We start from the raw sequence: 15,464 nt of genomic DNA on the forward strand, positions 1-15,464 counted from the left end.
CTGCATGTGGTGTTAAATGACAGTTCAATAGTATTTGTGTGTGTGTATATATATAGATATCTATCATAATAGAATTAATCTTCTGGAGCAAATTGTATTGATGTGGAACACCACGCAGACCAAACCTTTGAATATTTTAGTATTTCAACACAAGACTACTGCTTAGTCGTAAAAGGTTTGACCCTACTTGACTGTACAGTCTGACCATACTGCACACAATTATGACGTTAGCGTATACTTATGCTTTAATATGAGATGAAGTATTGGAGTTTTTATTCAGGAGGTAGTGATTGTGGGCTTGTGAATTCCTCAATAGGAATGCATGAACAAGCGGTTTTAACATTTGCATCATACTGTACCAAAACATTTGCATTGTGGTCAGTTGGCTGGCGTGTATGCCACACCAGGTTATGATTAGATGTTAAAGCAACATCTGCCTGGATTGAATTTGTTCAATATGTCTTTTATCTCCTCATTTCAATGTTCACATGCTCTTGTGGCAGGAGTAGTTTAGACAGTAGAGGGAATAAAAGGGAAAACTGAATTTTAATATTTACTCAGCATTTCATTTATTTAATCATAATTGGTAGATGTGTGTAAGGCAGTCTCACATTATTGAAACATGACAAATAGAAGAGGTAACAGTAAATGTTTATTCCACAAACAGTCAAAAACTGGGAACATTTTAGAGAATTTATATCTGTAGTACAACTGACTTGTTGGTAATAAAGTCCTGTAAACTGAAGTGATGATAGCTGTTCTTCATTTCATCATTTGGTCTTTGAACATCATCGGACGCCATGTTTCAGGTCTATTTATGCTTCTTGAAAGCTGCAGAGAAGAAAACGATCATTAAGATGAAACAGGCGTAAAATGCAGATAATAGCAATGACTGAATGCTGCTTTCCCGTCTCTTAGTGCTGTACGGTTGTGGAGAGGTGGTCATGTAAATAAGCATTTATGAAAATCACAAAAAAAATTGTAATAGTCTTATTGGTTGTTAACTTATAAATGAAGTTTTTATAAACCATGGGTTCTAAAATTGGGTTATCTGTGAACTGACAAAATTTCAACCCCTAAAATCATTAAAATGGAACGTTTTATAAAAGTGTACGTCATTTTTTAAAATGCCAAATATTTGATGTTTCCAGGTTCTTAAATATAAGAATGTGCTTTTCTTGGTCTCTTACATTATAGTGTGTTGAATATTTTTGGGTTTTGGACTGTATGTCAGAAAAAATAAGAAGATGTCACTTTGTGCTCTAGAATATTGTGATAGACATTTTTTTTTTTACTGTTTTCTGATGTTTTATAGACAAAAACGATTTGAGAGAATAACCTGCCTATGAACTGATTATGAAAATAGTTGTTAGTTGCAGCCCTGGAGCCAAGCCTACTGAGGAGGCACTAAATGCAGACAGAAGAAGTTAAAAGTTTAAAGTTAATTGGCCATAATTTTGTCTCTTTATTGTCACATTTGACTTGTCACATATCAAAGAGTGCATGATGTGTAGAAATGCCATGAAATCCATTTGTAGTGTCTGGTATATTTGAACGTCCTCACCTCTTCTTTTAGTTTTCTTCTTCATGAGTTTCTTCTTTTTCTTGGGGCGAGGGTTGTCCCCATCCTGCGCCAATAAAGATAAAAGTGTTAGAACCAGCAGCCACATTAAGAATGTGATCGAAATAAAAACGGGCCACAATGGTCCCATTCATACTGGAGATGGGCCTGTTAGCGACATCCTTTAGTGGTGTCTTATGTTGTCCAGTGCAAAGTCTAAACATAGCACACATGGATTTTTCCAAGTCTTCTTAAATACATTTAACTGAATGAATTTTCCACATCTGCAAACGGTGGAACAGACTATCAGCATGAGACTGCCGGCCAGTCATTACTCTCACTCATTAGTACTTTTTATGACAGCAGGCTGTAGGCACACAGTGTAGCTGTTGCCAACAGTGCTGCCAACAGCACCAGACAACTGAGTCACCAAGATACCCAGACCTCTTCAAAACACACAACAGCAGTGTTCTGTCCAACATTAATTGTGTGCTGGTGGCAGCCAAAGTTGCATAATAGTCAATATAAATAATTTGGTGTGTCCTGCTGTTTTCAGCCCATACTCAGTTAGGAATCCAACCAATACGCCCTCCAGATAAACTGAATGATTAGAGCCTCGACATCTACCTTAAAACTCCCAATCAATTCCTGTCTGAACCCGTGTGACGGGAGATTTACACTTTTTTTTTTAACTGTCCGGACCACACTTTGGAATTTTCACCGACAGATGAGATACAGATGTTACTGTAAGAGCTCACCTGCCCGCCCTCGCCTCCTGTCAGCGCCGTGATGTCGCTGAAGTGTGTGATCCCGCTCAGCTGGCCGGACATAGACATCATGCCTCTCTTTTTGGAGTTCTTCTGGCGCTTTGGCATGTTGAGACGCACCATCATCGACTCCTCATAATTTTTCCTGTGAAGAGGAAAAGAGAATTATTGTTTATTGAATTATTGGAAAACATGACGTGCCATTACTTATTATTTCTATTTGGGTAAACATGATTACTGTGAAACCGCCTCACTTCATGTCCTTGTGGGAAAAAAACAAAAACAAGATTTCTGCACAACACATGCTTCCTAATGTGTCTTAACAACATGCAGGAGAATAAAAACCTGTGCAGCTCCTCTCGGCTGTCCCGCTCAGTCTGGAAGTCCTGTCGGTCCCTGATCTCCTCGGGGGCGTCGCTGTACTGCTGCCGCAGCTCCTGGATCACAGAACTTCTCAGGGCTGCTCGCCGCTGACGCTCCACCAGAGCTTTCTTCTTGTCTGCTTCTGTCATGTCGCCATCTAGAGGAAAAGGAATGGGATAACTATTTATACAGGTTTTATAAATTCTACTTTTGGATAAGTTAAAAAAAAAAGTCTATTTTTATACACGTAAACATCTAAAATTAAACTAAAGGAGAGATGTGCTGCTTTCTACATTCTGTACAATCTGATAAATTTCCACAAAATTTTCAATTTCAATAATTTTTCAATTCAATCAATAAAAGGAAGACTTGAATAGTATTTTCATGACAACGAGAAAAACAAAAACTCTTAAAAAATACAAATGACATTACCATAATGCACTGCAGCAATCTTGGGCGGTACATATTTCCTGCCACTAGAGTGGGCTGCTCTCTTCTCTGAGGCCGCCTTGTTCTCAGCTTCACCTTCAGACTCCTCAGATTCATTCAGCTGTTTAAATTATGAAGCAAGTAAGAAAAAAAACTCACAGTGCAACAAAAAAGCCTCTGCAGTATCTAGATTACAGTTTTAATTTATGATGATTTGTTGGCCTTACTTTGCTGATGAGATTCTCAGGGTTAGGACGCAGCTGCAGCGGGTCGTTTTCAGCTAAAAATCAACAAAAGAAAAAGACGTTTTCATACACTGAAGCCTGAGAAACATGGAAGGAAGGAAATTTCTCTACAAGTCTGATATTTGTCATGTGTCATAAATCAAATCTTTCATGGAAGCTAAACCGAGATTAAAAGTAAGGTCATTGCCAGACACCACATCAGTCTTACCTAAACTGCCAGTGACAGCTGTGCGCACCAGTTTATCAATCTGGTATTTCAGTTTGTGGTCTAGGGGTCGCATCTTCTCCAAGACCTTAAAAAAAAAAAAAAAAAAAAAAAAAAAAGCAAGGTAAAAGGTATTTAAATATCATGCCGGGTGGATAGATGAGAATAAACAAGTTTATTATTAGTGGTGTTTTTGTACAAACATCTCACCGTTCTGATTGTGACCACTCTGTTCAAGGCTTCACTGTCTTTTATTTTGCCTCCTTCTGTCTTGATGCTGATCAAGTGAGTGAGGTCTTGAAGGTAAAAGAGCAGGAGGTGATACCGAAGGTCCAAGAAAGACAAACCCTGCAGGCAGAGAGGACAGAGAGTCAGAAGGGCTGAAAGAACTGCAACAGGTAGTTTCCTTATCAATTAATCTCTTGATTATTCCTTTAAGTGATTGTATAGAATATAACTAAATAATAAATCATTTTATAATTGCTCATCACAATTTCCCAGAGCCTTAATCGCTTGTTTTGTCCGACCAACAGTCCAAAACCCACAGATATTCAATTAATGATCTTATAAAAATAAAGAGAAGAGTGGATAATCCTCACATTTAAGAAGCTGGAATCAGTAAAAATTCAGTATTTATGAATAACAAGTGACTTAAAACATATTATCAGTTATCAAAGCTATTGCCAATTTATATTTTGTTGATCATGTAATCGTTTCAGCTTTATTTGAATTACAAGTCTATCTCAACCAGACCTTGGTCAAATAGTAATAGCAAACGATTTCAATTTAACAGTGTGTTTAAATCTGCTTGGACAAGCAGCTGGGAGTGTATTCAATCTTTTTATTTTGTTCGAGTTTAAGCCACCAGTTATCTTGTGACTTTAAAATGGAGTTTCAAGCAGAATCCTTGGAAAATACAAACAGATCTGGTCTGGACTTTTACAGTTCTGATGAAGCGTTTACTCACCTTCGATGTCTTAAATGCCCCATCTTTGACTTTTGTTAGCAAATTGCGGACATGACTTGTGACTGAAGCCACCTAAAGAGAAAAGAAGAGTTTTTCAGCCTCACATCTACAGAGGCTTTCTGCAGTCATGAGAGAATCACTAAGCTGTTTGTGAATGACGCTGAAGTTAGCTTCCGATTCTGAGAGGAAAGTTAAAGGAAACATAAATTATTACTGCTGATTCTATGTTTTTGCACCACTTACACTTAAAAAAGTGTTAGACATTGTAGCAAAAGCCTTAATGCTGTATAAACCCACTTTCAGATTTTATTTTGCATATGAAAACAAAAAAAAATGGCTTTTTCTCCATCCAGACCACAGCAGACCAGGTCCAGATCAAAACCCACTATACTTAGACTTGTCAAATCTTAATAATAATAATAATCTAGTCCAGATTTGACAAGTCTAAGTATAGTGTTTTTTTGATCTGGACCCAGTCTAATGTGGTTTGGATGGGGAAAAAACTGTGAAATCGGCCTTTTTTCAGTTTTTATAAACAAAATAAAGGTTTCATAAATCTGAAACTTGGTTGAAGCAGCGGTAAGGCTTTTGCCACGATGTTGAACACTCGATATCATTATTTACATTTCCCTTAACTTTCCCTTTAACTCCTTATCACAAACTAACTTCAGCGTCGTGGTTTGAGATCAGTTTAAATAGTAGATATATGGGATTACTCCAACAATGTGACTACAATAGTTTCAGGTCTAATTAGTCATGACATGAGAAACACATTTTTCCGAATTTGTTTGCATAGTTTAAACAGAATCCATTACATTCAGGACTGTTACTTTACCACAATTTCAATAAATACTGTACCTGCTCTGTGAGAGTATTCAGCAGCTCTACAGCTTTGGGCAAATCATTTTGAATCAAATCCTGTAAGACAGTTAAATGACATACAAGAAAGAGGTGTGTTAGCCGGCAGCTAGCTGGTTAGCCGAAGTTTTTACAAATGAAACAACTATTATCGCTCACTCTAGTCAAGCTCACGTGTCAAACAAAGTCTGCGTATACATGTTCAGTCGTCTGAATGGTCTATAATTTTAACAGAAATCACGGAAAGATAATATAAATGCTTTATTGACTAGCAGCAAGCTAAGCTCAACTCACGTTGTCAATAGTAGAAGCCATTTTGATTTTTACTGTGACTACGGATACCGAGGAGGGACAGTGTCGACGCAGCGCCTGGTTTGCCGTTGTTCCACTGATCAGATAGAGTTCATACTGTTATAATGTTACAATGTTATAGAGCTCACACTGTTATGATATTACAATGTTACATTGTTCACATAATTAGAGTTCATAATGTTATAATGTTACAATTTTACACTGTTCAGATAATTAGAGCTCATACTGTTATGATATTACCATGTTACACTGTTCACATAATTAGAGTTCATACTTTTTTAATGTCACAATGTTACACTGTTCAGATAATTATAGCTCATACTTTTGTGTGTGTATTAATGTGTGTGTGTGTATGTGTGCGTGTGTGTGCGTGTGTGTCTGTGCGTGTGTGCGTGTGCGTGTGTCTGTCCGTGTGTGCGTGTGTGTGTGTGCGTATGTGACAGAGAGAGAGGGGAAGTGATGATGTGATAATCACAGGAGTACCTGTCTGGTTCATTTTCAGACCATTTGCAGACTGTCAGAGGACTGAAGAATATTCTGAGAGTTTGTGGAGCGATAAGTCATGGTAAGTCAGTTCAGAATTTAATATTGTTGGGAAATTTCATACAAATATTAAATAAGCATAGTTGTACCATTATCATTTAAATTAAGAAACCATAGGTGGTTTAAAATATCTCTTAGAGTTAATATAACCAGTCACCACACTCTCTACTTTTTGAACAGAAAATTGATGTGAAATGTGGAGTTATTTAGAGGTTATTTCATGTAATTTATACTTTATTTGATACAGTGCAGATTGATTTAATTTTTTAAAACACAAGCTAGAGTCTGGCTCACAGTTTTATAGACACATACTGTAACAAAGACTGTTGGCCTCAAATAAGTAATTTTCATTTATGGTTATTAGTAGTTATATTTATGGTTAGTAGTAGTAGTTAGTTAGTAAGTATACAGTGTACAGCAGAATGAGCTCTTTCAGGGTGTTGAATAGTGATATGTTATATTTGAATATCATTAACAGTGCATTAACATGTAAGCAGCACTTTACTGTTGTAGTTGGTCGAGTTGGAGCTAACTATAACTACTTTATATATAGTTGGGGAGTTTAATCTATAACAGTGCATCATATTTTATAAGATCTCATGTTTCATATGTAAAATATTAATGTGAAATATATTTATTAACTATAGGTGTCAGATAAATGTAGTGCAGTAAAAAAATACAATATTTGCCTCTAACATGTAGTGAAGTGGTATAAAATGGAAACCACTTATCTGCTACTTCTTTAAGCCCTAATCAATATCACTCTCGTGCCTCCTTCTGCCTTTTTTTCTTGTCTCTTTTTGTCCTGTATGTTACTTGTATGTGACTATCAGAGTGCTTTTATTTGTATGCTGTACATTGGATTCTGTTTGTGTAGTTCATTTGAAAAAAGGGGGTTAGACTCAACAAAAAAAAGTCTCTAAAAAAACAATTTGAACTTAAATCCTATTCTATTTCCGAACCCCAGCAGATGTCTGATTCCAGGGTGTCCTCTGTCATCCAGGAGTGGGTGAGCTCATACCCGGGTCAGTCCCACACCCACACCCAGACCCTGAACCCTTCCACGTCCAACCTGGCTGGTTCGACCAATCAGCTGGCTCCAATGGACATGATCTCGTACAGCCAGTCTCAGGGACTGGTGAGGGGGGGCGGTGAGGACAGAGTGGCCGAGCAGATGATGGGGATGCCGTACCTGCCGTACACATCGTCCTGTCTCAGCAACACCTCGAGCGCGGGGAGCACAAACCACCACCAGAGCCACACCAACACTCAGCAGGTGAGAGAGAGGATAATAGATAAAAAAAGTCATTCTTACACATTTTCTGAGTGTGATAATTAAAGTAAAATTTCATCCTGCTTCCCCCTAACTTAAACGTATACGATATTCTGACCTGCAGGACTTCTCTCCCTTCCTTCTGCCGACCCTGCGGGCCCCAGTGACCAAGAGGAGCATCAGCAAGGACAGTGTGGAGTACCGCATGCGACGCGAGAGGAACAACATTGCAGTGAGAAAGAGCCGGGATAAGGCCCGTAGAAGGATCCTGCTGACCCAGCAGAGGGCCATGCAGCTGCAGGAGGAAAACCAGAAGCTGCAGATACGGATAGGGCAGCTGACACAGGAGCTGGACACTCTAAAACACATCCTGTCGCAGCGGCACCAGCAGGGAAACGAGGACGGAGCAGCAGGAGAGTCTGCTCTCTGAACACAGCCAAGAAGCACATGTTTACCTGGTATTCACATCTAATGAAGTGCAGGCATCAGATTCATCTTTAATATGTCTAGTCAGACCCCCAAGACTCAAACCCAAAAGCCTCCTGGTTGATTTCTCAAATAGTCACCAACAAGGCAAACATTTGTGATAATTTAGGAAATAAAAAAGTTACTTATAGAAATCCAGAAAGGCTAAGTCAAGGGCAGCTGGACTTTATTTAGATTCTAGCAGATGTTTCATCCAGAAGGCTTTTTCAAGCTCTTCTCAGCCCTTCTGGATAAACCATGACCTGGATGACTGAGATCTTCATAGAGATACTAATACGTCACTTATAGAAGTAGATTTGAGAATCATTCTGTTAAGATGTAATGACAGATAGTATATGCAGGTTAATTATAGTTTCATCTTGTAAAATTGTAAAAAAAAAAAAAGAAAAAGGAAAGCATAACACACTAGCAGGGCCATAGCTACCACTGAGAGCACTGAGGTCTTGTCCTCTGTATTTGTTGTACAACCAGGGGGAAGATTATATCTAACAAATTTCCACTAGCTGAGGCCCTCCCCCATTAGTTACTGTTTCTATGCCTGTCAGGTTTGCTATTCTGGTATTGATTACTGTGACAGATTTAACATTTGTATTTTGCAGTAAGTTTTGAAACAATTCAACTTTACACTGAAAAAAAAAAAATTCTAGCCAATGACTGTGTATTTTATCAGCCTAATGATGACATCCCACAAGCTGGGTGAAAACAGTCTCCGGTTGACGTTTCAATGTTTCCAGTGAACTTGTTTAAAAATAACCCTCATGTTTCAGTCCTGAACATTTCCCCACCAAATAATGTACCCTTGCCTTTGGAAACAATGCTAGCTTACTAATGTTGGTAAACTAGTTAGCTGGACATGCTTACTTTTTACTTTGGAGCATATAAAGAGAGTTTAATTCATTCCTTGTACCATAACTCTTTTGTATTTGTTTTCTAAAGGTTGAACTCTTTATACACAGAGTCTCACTCTCACTACGGCCTCATGCACATCGTTTCAACATGTGGAGAAAGCAGAAGTTTGACAGATCAGGTCAGATTGGTTATGATCGCAAAGCTAATGTCAGAGTTCAGAGAATGTCAATTAAATTCCTGGTTTTACAGCACAGTTGAGATCTTTATGTTGAGAAATAAAATGATCAGACAAACAGTTAACTGAGTAAATAAAATGTAAGAAAATGAAATCAAAATTATTTAAAGTCTGAAACTTTATTTTTGGTATTTTTCTGGGTGAGGGGGGACTTACTCATGACCTCGGTGTTTCTGAAACTGTGGCTGCGGCCCTGCATAATGGAGCTTTGAATAAATGAAGTAAGCGCTTGAGCCTCTTTATAAAAGACCTTGAAGTCATTGAATACTGTAGGAAAACGTGTGGTGGATTTGAATGTCGATGCTCTTGAATCATTACATATTCAAAACTGTGAGCATAGAGACCTGAGAGCACACAGAAATCTTAGACAAGAGGTCAAATCTGTAAACAAATAAACCTGCAAGACTTGTAAAACAGCTGTGTTAGATGGACAAAGGATTTTAAGGAGAATTTGATGCAATGTAGATCTAAAAATCCAAAATATTGGACAAATAAGCCCAGAAACAAAAGTCCTGAAGTTCAAATGCTACATATACTTCAATTTAGAAAATTCCAAATGAACTTACTTATGGTTTTTGAAGGCAGCATCTTCACATATGTACTATACATAGACTATATAATCATCGACCTGATACTCCAGTCATTGTCAGAGATGATTGTAAGTGTTGTTGCCCAACAGTGTTACACAACAACCTGTGGTTTGTAGAGGATTCAATAAAATCTAAGTGTCTCTCTCTGTATACTCTTATCTGTATGGGATTACTTGAAAAGATTTTGACACATTTTTACATATGTAACGATATAATCTTTGACGTTGTCAATGTGTTTTATATAAATTTATAGTCATACACTGTTGAAGTGATACTTTGTCAATTATTTTCTTAAATAAAAAAATTGCTTGTGCCTATATTGTATGAAACAATGGTCTCTTATATCTACCAATTCCCTATATATACAAACTCTGGCAACTGATTCTAATTTTACATTATAATATAAACACAGAATATTTAAATATGCCTTTGGTTATTAAAGCAGCTTCACTGCTTCCTCAAATAGCCTCTACACATGCGACACCATCCAGCTTTCATTACAGCACACTGTGCCCTTAAAGAACACGTCTTTTTCATAGAAAATGGTGTGATATAACCCCAGTATCAATGCTGCACTGCATCCTTCATCAGGGAACATGGCGTGCACCTGCCACATTATTTACCATAACTTGTCTACCCACAGAAACGGACGTCATGCCATGGACCGTTGTTCACCAGCGGTTTCCCTTTGTGGGATGGGCAAGATTTCAACACAGTGGAGGACGGAGATGAAGAGCGCAGAGATACTATCAGTGTTTCGGGCTGCCAGGGCCTTCCTGTGGCTGTGATGGTAGTGAAGGGACACAGAGATAGGGGACAGAGAGGAGGGGGTGGGGGTAGCCAGCCAGACACATTTTTTATATAGATCTTTGCCCAAAACAATTGTTGCATCATTTTATATATTTGGGGTGTTTTCGGTGAATAACTGAAAGACGTCCTTTGAGTTTGGTTCACAGGGTCAAGGCATGTTAGCATTATCACTCTTAATATGGTATTTAAAAATAACAAAAAGCACACATCTTCCATGTCTAATTTCTTCTTTGACCCTCACGTTTTAAATATCACAAGTCAATCAATAAAAAAGGTCTTTCCAAGACATTTGTTTTATTGCTGGTATGGGAACTAAGAACAAATGAAGCAACATGGATTCAAATGTTTACTTCTCTTTTGAATGAATATTACAACTTCTTACATAGTAAAAATATTTTGTCATTACTATCAGTTGCAGTTTAAAATTACATTTACACATTGTGTCCTTGGACATTGACCGTGTAATTGCAGTGACCCCAGTTACAGCCAAGCCAAGGATTTTTGTTGCATGTCATCCTCATCTCTCTCCCCACACTTCCTCTCTACTGTTCACTATGTTATAACAAAACCACTTGTCTGAGGTGTAAAATGTTAATTTGCAATCACTAAACCGATCTGAAAACATGAACAACACTATTTTAATTAGAGCATGCACCTGTAACATATCTGCATTTGATGAATTCTGCAGTTTAACTGATCCAACAGGAATGAAAACAAATAAAATCCAGCTATTAATAAGTGCAATTCTGCAAAGATAATCACCATCTCCAGTAGATGATACAGGCTGCAAACATGAGATGAATAACAGCTAATTATGTGTAAATTCAGAGGTTTTGTTGCAAAATTAGGTAAAAGCATCAGAAAATGTAACAGTTTAAAGTGCCTTTTATTGTAAGACAGTGAATAATGGAAATCTGTGGATGACAAAATGTCAACATTTTTACAAACTGGATCCTCGTGATAAATAGATAACCTAAAAACATTGACTTTATATATGTTTTTTGTTTCACTTGTGTAATGAACTGCTAATTTACAAAGGAGAGTGAAAGTGTGATACAGTGTCATGTACTGAGCAGCACATAATGACTTCTTGTGTGACCGTGTCTGTTGAAATGTCCCACAGCGTTGTGTGGGGCAATCTGTGGTCCCAGGACTGCAACATCTCCACAGAGTGAAGAAAGACTGTATTTCACCTAATCTCTAGCAAGTTACTCAACAGCAAGCAGACCATATGAGCCCCACCACAACCCCAGTGAAGCAGCTCCAATCTTATTGCTGCTGTCAATTAAAGATATGTTTATTTTCTATGGTAGTAGTCGAGCATCCATCAAGACAAGTAGAGCAGGGACCAAACTGAACATACACGCTGCACAAGATCGAGTCCAAATATGGGAAATGTAAACTTTTTACCCCTGTTTCAGCACTTCCGCACACATTCATACGTGTGTTCACAACTAGGGGCAGCTCAGTACAACTCTGCGGACAGACAACTGGGTTTCTTTAGCTTCAGGTTCCCACCTTTCCTTCAAAAAACGTTCCAGTGATGGTGCCAAGATAATCAATATGTAAGAATTCTGTGGTGGTGGACAGTCTGTCGTACTGTAAGGTGCTTTTCATGACATGGAGGAGTTTGATTCCTCAATAAAAGAGCACTTTTCTTATCTTTACATCTATCTTTTTTTTGTTTTATACAGGATTTTAAAGGATCCACTGCTCTGATAGCAGTAGAAATCCCCACAAATCCCCACAAATGTTCATTATCTGTAATGTATCAATGTTATCTTGGTGTTTAAAGGGGAAGTGGCCGCCATCATTGTGCTCTGTGGGTGGCACACACACACTGTAATGACAGAAGACAATAATATTATTAGATGAAGAGGGTGTTTTTTTTTCTTAGATTTAATGTCAGTGTTACCACTTTATGATCCTCTTTGACTTAAGAAAAAAGCGTTCTAGGGTGTGCAGCATTCACATTTACAGAAATGTCTGTGCTGCCTATGTGGAGCCACTTCTGGTTACTGTAACACCAGTGAACAAACTGTGTTGGTGCCATCAAGTGTAGATTAACAGTCATTACCACCAGCGCTTGACATTGACTTTTTTGCTCACCAGCTACTGTGGCTAGTGGGTTTCTAAAGTTACTAGACACTCAGCATTTTATCACTAGCCACAGTTTTGTTGTTTGGAAATTATGATTTGTTCGATTAAGGTTGACTATGGTGTGCTACAATTTATTTGAAGAACTAGATTTACAAGATTAAATGTAAATGATCACTGTAAACACCCAAATCAAGGCCACATAAAATTTATAACACTACAGTGATCAAATATTCAGCTCTGATAAGACTGTGTATAAAGGTCTTTTTCTATGAAAACATGCAGCTGATTAAGACAAATCTGCATATATCATTGCATATAATAAAAGTAGTGCAGGGGTGTAGAAGATTAACTGAAAAGATAAAAACTAAACTGAAAAAAACCTAGCAAGAGAAAAACTTTGTCAATTCAAAATAAATAATACAAAGTAGAAGAAATCTGCAGTATGGAACAAATTCAAATGATTCAAAATGACAGAATTATATAGCCTATTCCTAATTTTTCCTCTTGCTAGCTGTGGTTTGTGTGTGTGCATGTGTGTGTGTGTGTGTGTGTGTGTGTGTGTGTGTGTGTGTGTGTGTGTGTGTGAGAGAGAGAGAGAGAGAGAGAGAGTGAATGTGAACTGTGTGTAGATAGTCTGTGAGTAACTGTGTTTGACGCCACTGATGCTAATGTCAAACCCTGATTACCACAGAGATAAAAATGAATGGTTGTCTGTACTTTGAACTCAATACCGGATGAGATAGGCATAATATGAGCATTGGAGTGTTATGTTCCTTCCCTGATTTAAACAATATTCAAGAACAAGACTAGTTAATCTTAAATGAAAATTGTAAATTGTGTAAATGCTCCAAAGATGAAAGAGGATGCTGTTACTGTACATTCTAGGTCAGTTTAATCTGGCATTTCACTATATTTCACCTAGAAACAATATGTAAATGTCTGGTGTACTGGGAGAAAGAGTAACTCAAAATATCTGTGGTACATAATTAGGAGTGGCACTCTGTAGTAACAGTGCTGGCAAGCCTTGTGCCTCATGATGACTGGAGTAAATTAAACAGATCTCTGATGTCTTGCTTCCAGAGACAATGGCAGACCATCTAAAATACTGTTTGATTTATCTGCAGGGTGGCAGCAGAGTGACAAATACGACTGAAACTGAATGGCCAAGTGATTTTTTCCCATTCTTTTCTCATGTATACTAATAACATGTTAATCCTTTCATATCCATGAGAAAACGAGTCCCTGTCAGCCTGGACCATGGAGGCACAGTGTTTGAGTCCTGTGTGGTCTATGATTTATGGCTCCACCATGCGGCAGAGCACCGCATGCAGGCTTTCTGTAACAGAGAGCAGAGAGAAAAAACAGATGTCTCACTCATTCAGTGTATTTCCTCTGTTTTACCATTAGTTTTATCAAGACTGGTTCTGTCTTTTGTTCCATTCTTTCAGTCATTGACATGGTATCGAATGACAGAAACGATTCTCACGTTTAAAAACATGATAAAAACATCTAATTGTCTTATTCATAAAAACATTTTGGGGTTTTTAAAAGTCACACAATAGCCATACTGAAGTAGTATTCCCATGTGAATTTGCTATTGTTCTTTCTAAACTTCTTTCCTTCGACTCCACCTTTCCGAACTAAATTAACTAAAATGACATACACATTAAAATGGCAACAGGCAGCTGGTTTGGACATAAAGATAACTTTTCAGGGTGTCTTAAAAAATTCCTAAGTGACAAAAACATTTGTTAAAGTTACTGAAATGTACCTATAACTGGAGCAGAAATAAAATGCACAAACGAGAGAAATGTGCAAACCTAAAACTAAATAAGAACATCCAACAGTAGGTCATACACATATTAAACTTTCTGCCCATGAAGTTACAGTATGCCAAAGTATGGAATGTTAAGTTCTACTTTCATCTTTTACTTTCATTCATCGTTCTGCTTTTCTTGACTAGAGAAATATAATTAAAAAAATAGTTTAATAAAAAGTTTATATCACCAATCTAATAATAGTCATATCTAATAATATGTATAAAGACAACACAGTGGGACAGTAGTAAAACTACGGGGGCCAGGATAATGATAATTATCTTAGCAGATAATGTGAGATACATGGAATATTTTACAGTTTTTAAAAACAGATGTAAAAACTTTTAACTTGAGGAAATGGAAAGAGGAGAGATGAGTTAAATTTAAAAACTATTAGTAAAAAAACTACCATTTGTATAGTAATACCTACATTAAGTTATTAGAATTAGTTCTTATTGTGATTCGGGTCGATCAGAGCAGGAGCACTAAGAAAATATGTACATACTTATATTAACTTTTAGTGTTTTTTTATCATGTGCCATACTTAAATCAACAATAAATAGGTTAAAAACAATAATGTAAAAAAAAGAGGTGTGAAAGTACATTTATGATACTGTATAAGACTTAAAAAGAACTTGTGGCATGGCTGTGAAGGGAAGGGGGAACACAGGACAGAGAACTAATGAGGTGTGTGTGTGTATGCGTGCATGCGTGTGTGTGTGTGTGTGTGTGTGTGTGTGTGTGTGTGTGTGTGTGTGTGTGTGTATGTGTGTGTTATGTTTGCAGAGGGTGGGGGGGTCAGGATGAGATGCATGTGTGTTACATATGAGATGAATGATTGTGATAATACTTGGATATATGAATGTATATGCATCTCATGTCTTGTGTATGTGTAATGTTTCATGTTAGTCTGGCTGCATCCAAGGATATATACAGTATATGCTATCTTATATATTAAGATATTACTATATATGTTGGTAAGTAAGAGATAAAGTATGCAAAACCTCATGATGGAAAGCATTAAATGAAGATAATTATAGATAATAAATAGATA

At 37.3% G+C, this 15,464-nt stretch overlaps 2 protein-coding genes across 2 annotated transcripts; one reads left to right on the plus strand and one right to left on the minus strand.

Moving 5' to 3' along the window:
- Nucleotides 1–639: 639 nt before the first annotated feature.
- Nucleotides 640–5,755, minus strand: ngdn (neuroguidin, EIF4E binding protein). Its single transcript, XM_042400217.1, has 11 exons — nucleotides 5,690–5,755; nucleotides 5,396–5,455; nucleotides 4,538–4,609; nucleotides 3,781–3,918; nucleotides 3,574–3,658; nucleotides 3,348–3,400; nucleotides 3,124–3,241; nucleotides 2,674–2,848; nucleotides 2,320–2,473; nucleotides 1,565–1,628; nucleotides 640–831 (listed from the first exon to the last, which is right to left on the minus strand). The coding sequence occupies exons 1-11, from the start codon at nucleotides 5,708–5,710 to the stop codon at nucleotides 812–814; spliced, it is 960 nt and encodes a 319-aa protein (XP_042256151.1). The 5' UTR covers nucleotides 5,711–5,755; the 3' UTR covers nucleotides 640–811.
- A 91-nt stretch (nucleotides 5,756–5,846) lies between these two features.
- On the plus strand, nucleotides 5,847–9,931 carry cebp1 (CCAAT/enhancer binding protein (C/EBP) 1). The gene is made up of 3 exons (XM_042400218.1): nucleotides 5,847–6,272; nucleotides 7,218–7,526; nucleotides 7,648–9,931. The coding sequence occupies exons 1-3, from the start codon at nucleotides 6,270–6,272 to the stop codon at nucleotides 7,951–7,953; spliced, it is 618 nt and encodes a 205-aa protein (XP_042256152.1). The 5' UTR covers nucleotides 5,847–6,269; the 3' UTR covers nucleotides 7,954–9,931.
- The last annotated feature ends 5,533 nt before the right edge of the window (nucleotides 9,932–15,464 follow it).

This window comes from Thunnus maccoyii, chromosome 21 (genome assembly GCF_910596095.1).
Source record: "Thunnus maccoyii chromosome 21, fThuMac1.1, whole genome shotgun sequence".
In the NCBI taxonomy this organism is placed as follows: domain Eukaryota; kingdom Metazoa; phylum Chordata; class Actinopteri; order Scombriformes; family Scombridae; genus Thunnus; species Thunnus maccoyii.

Bases quoted from the DNA above. Each gene is read 5' to 3' on its own strand.
- cebp1 (XM_042400218.1), top strand. The intron at 7,527-7,647 runs GTGAGAGAGAGG...TCTGACCTGCAG, and splicing joins GCCACACCAACACTCAGCAG to GACTTCTCTCCCTTCCTTCT.
- ngdn (XM_042400217.1), bottom strand. From the start codon at position 5,710: ATGGCTTCTACTATTGACAAC. The intron at 2,474-2,673 runs GTTTTTATTCTC...TCCTCTTCACAG, and splicing joins AGCCGAGAGGAGCTGCACAG to GAAAAATTATGAGGAGTCGA. The intron at 1,629-2,319 runs GTGAGCTCTTAC...TTATTGGCGCAG, and splicing joins CAGGAGGCGAGGGCGGGCAG to GATGGGGACAACCCTCGCCC.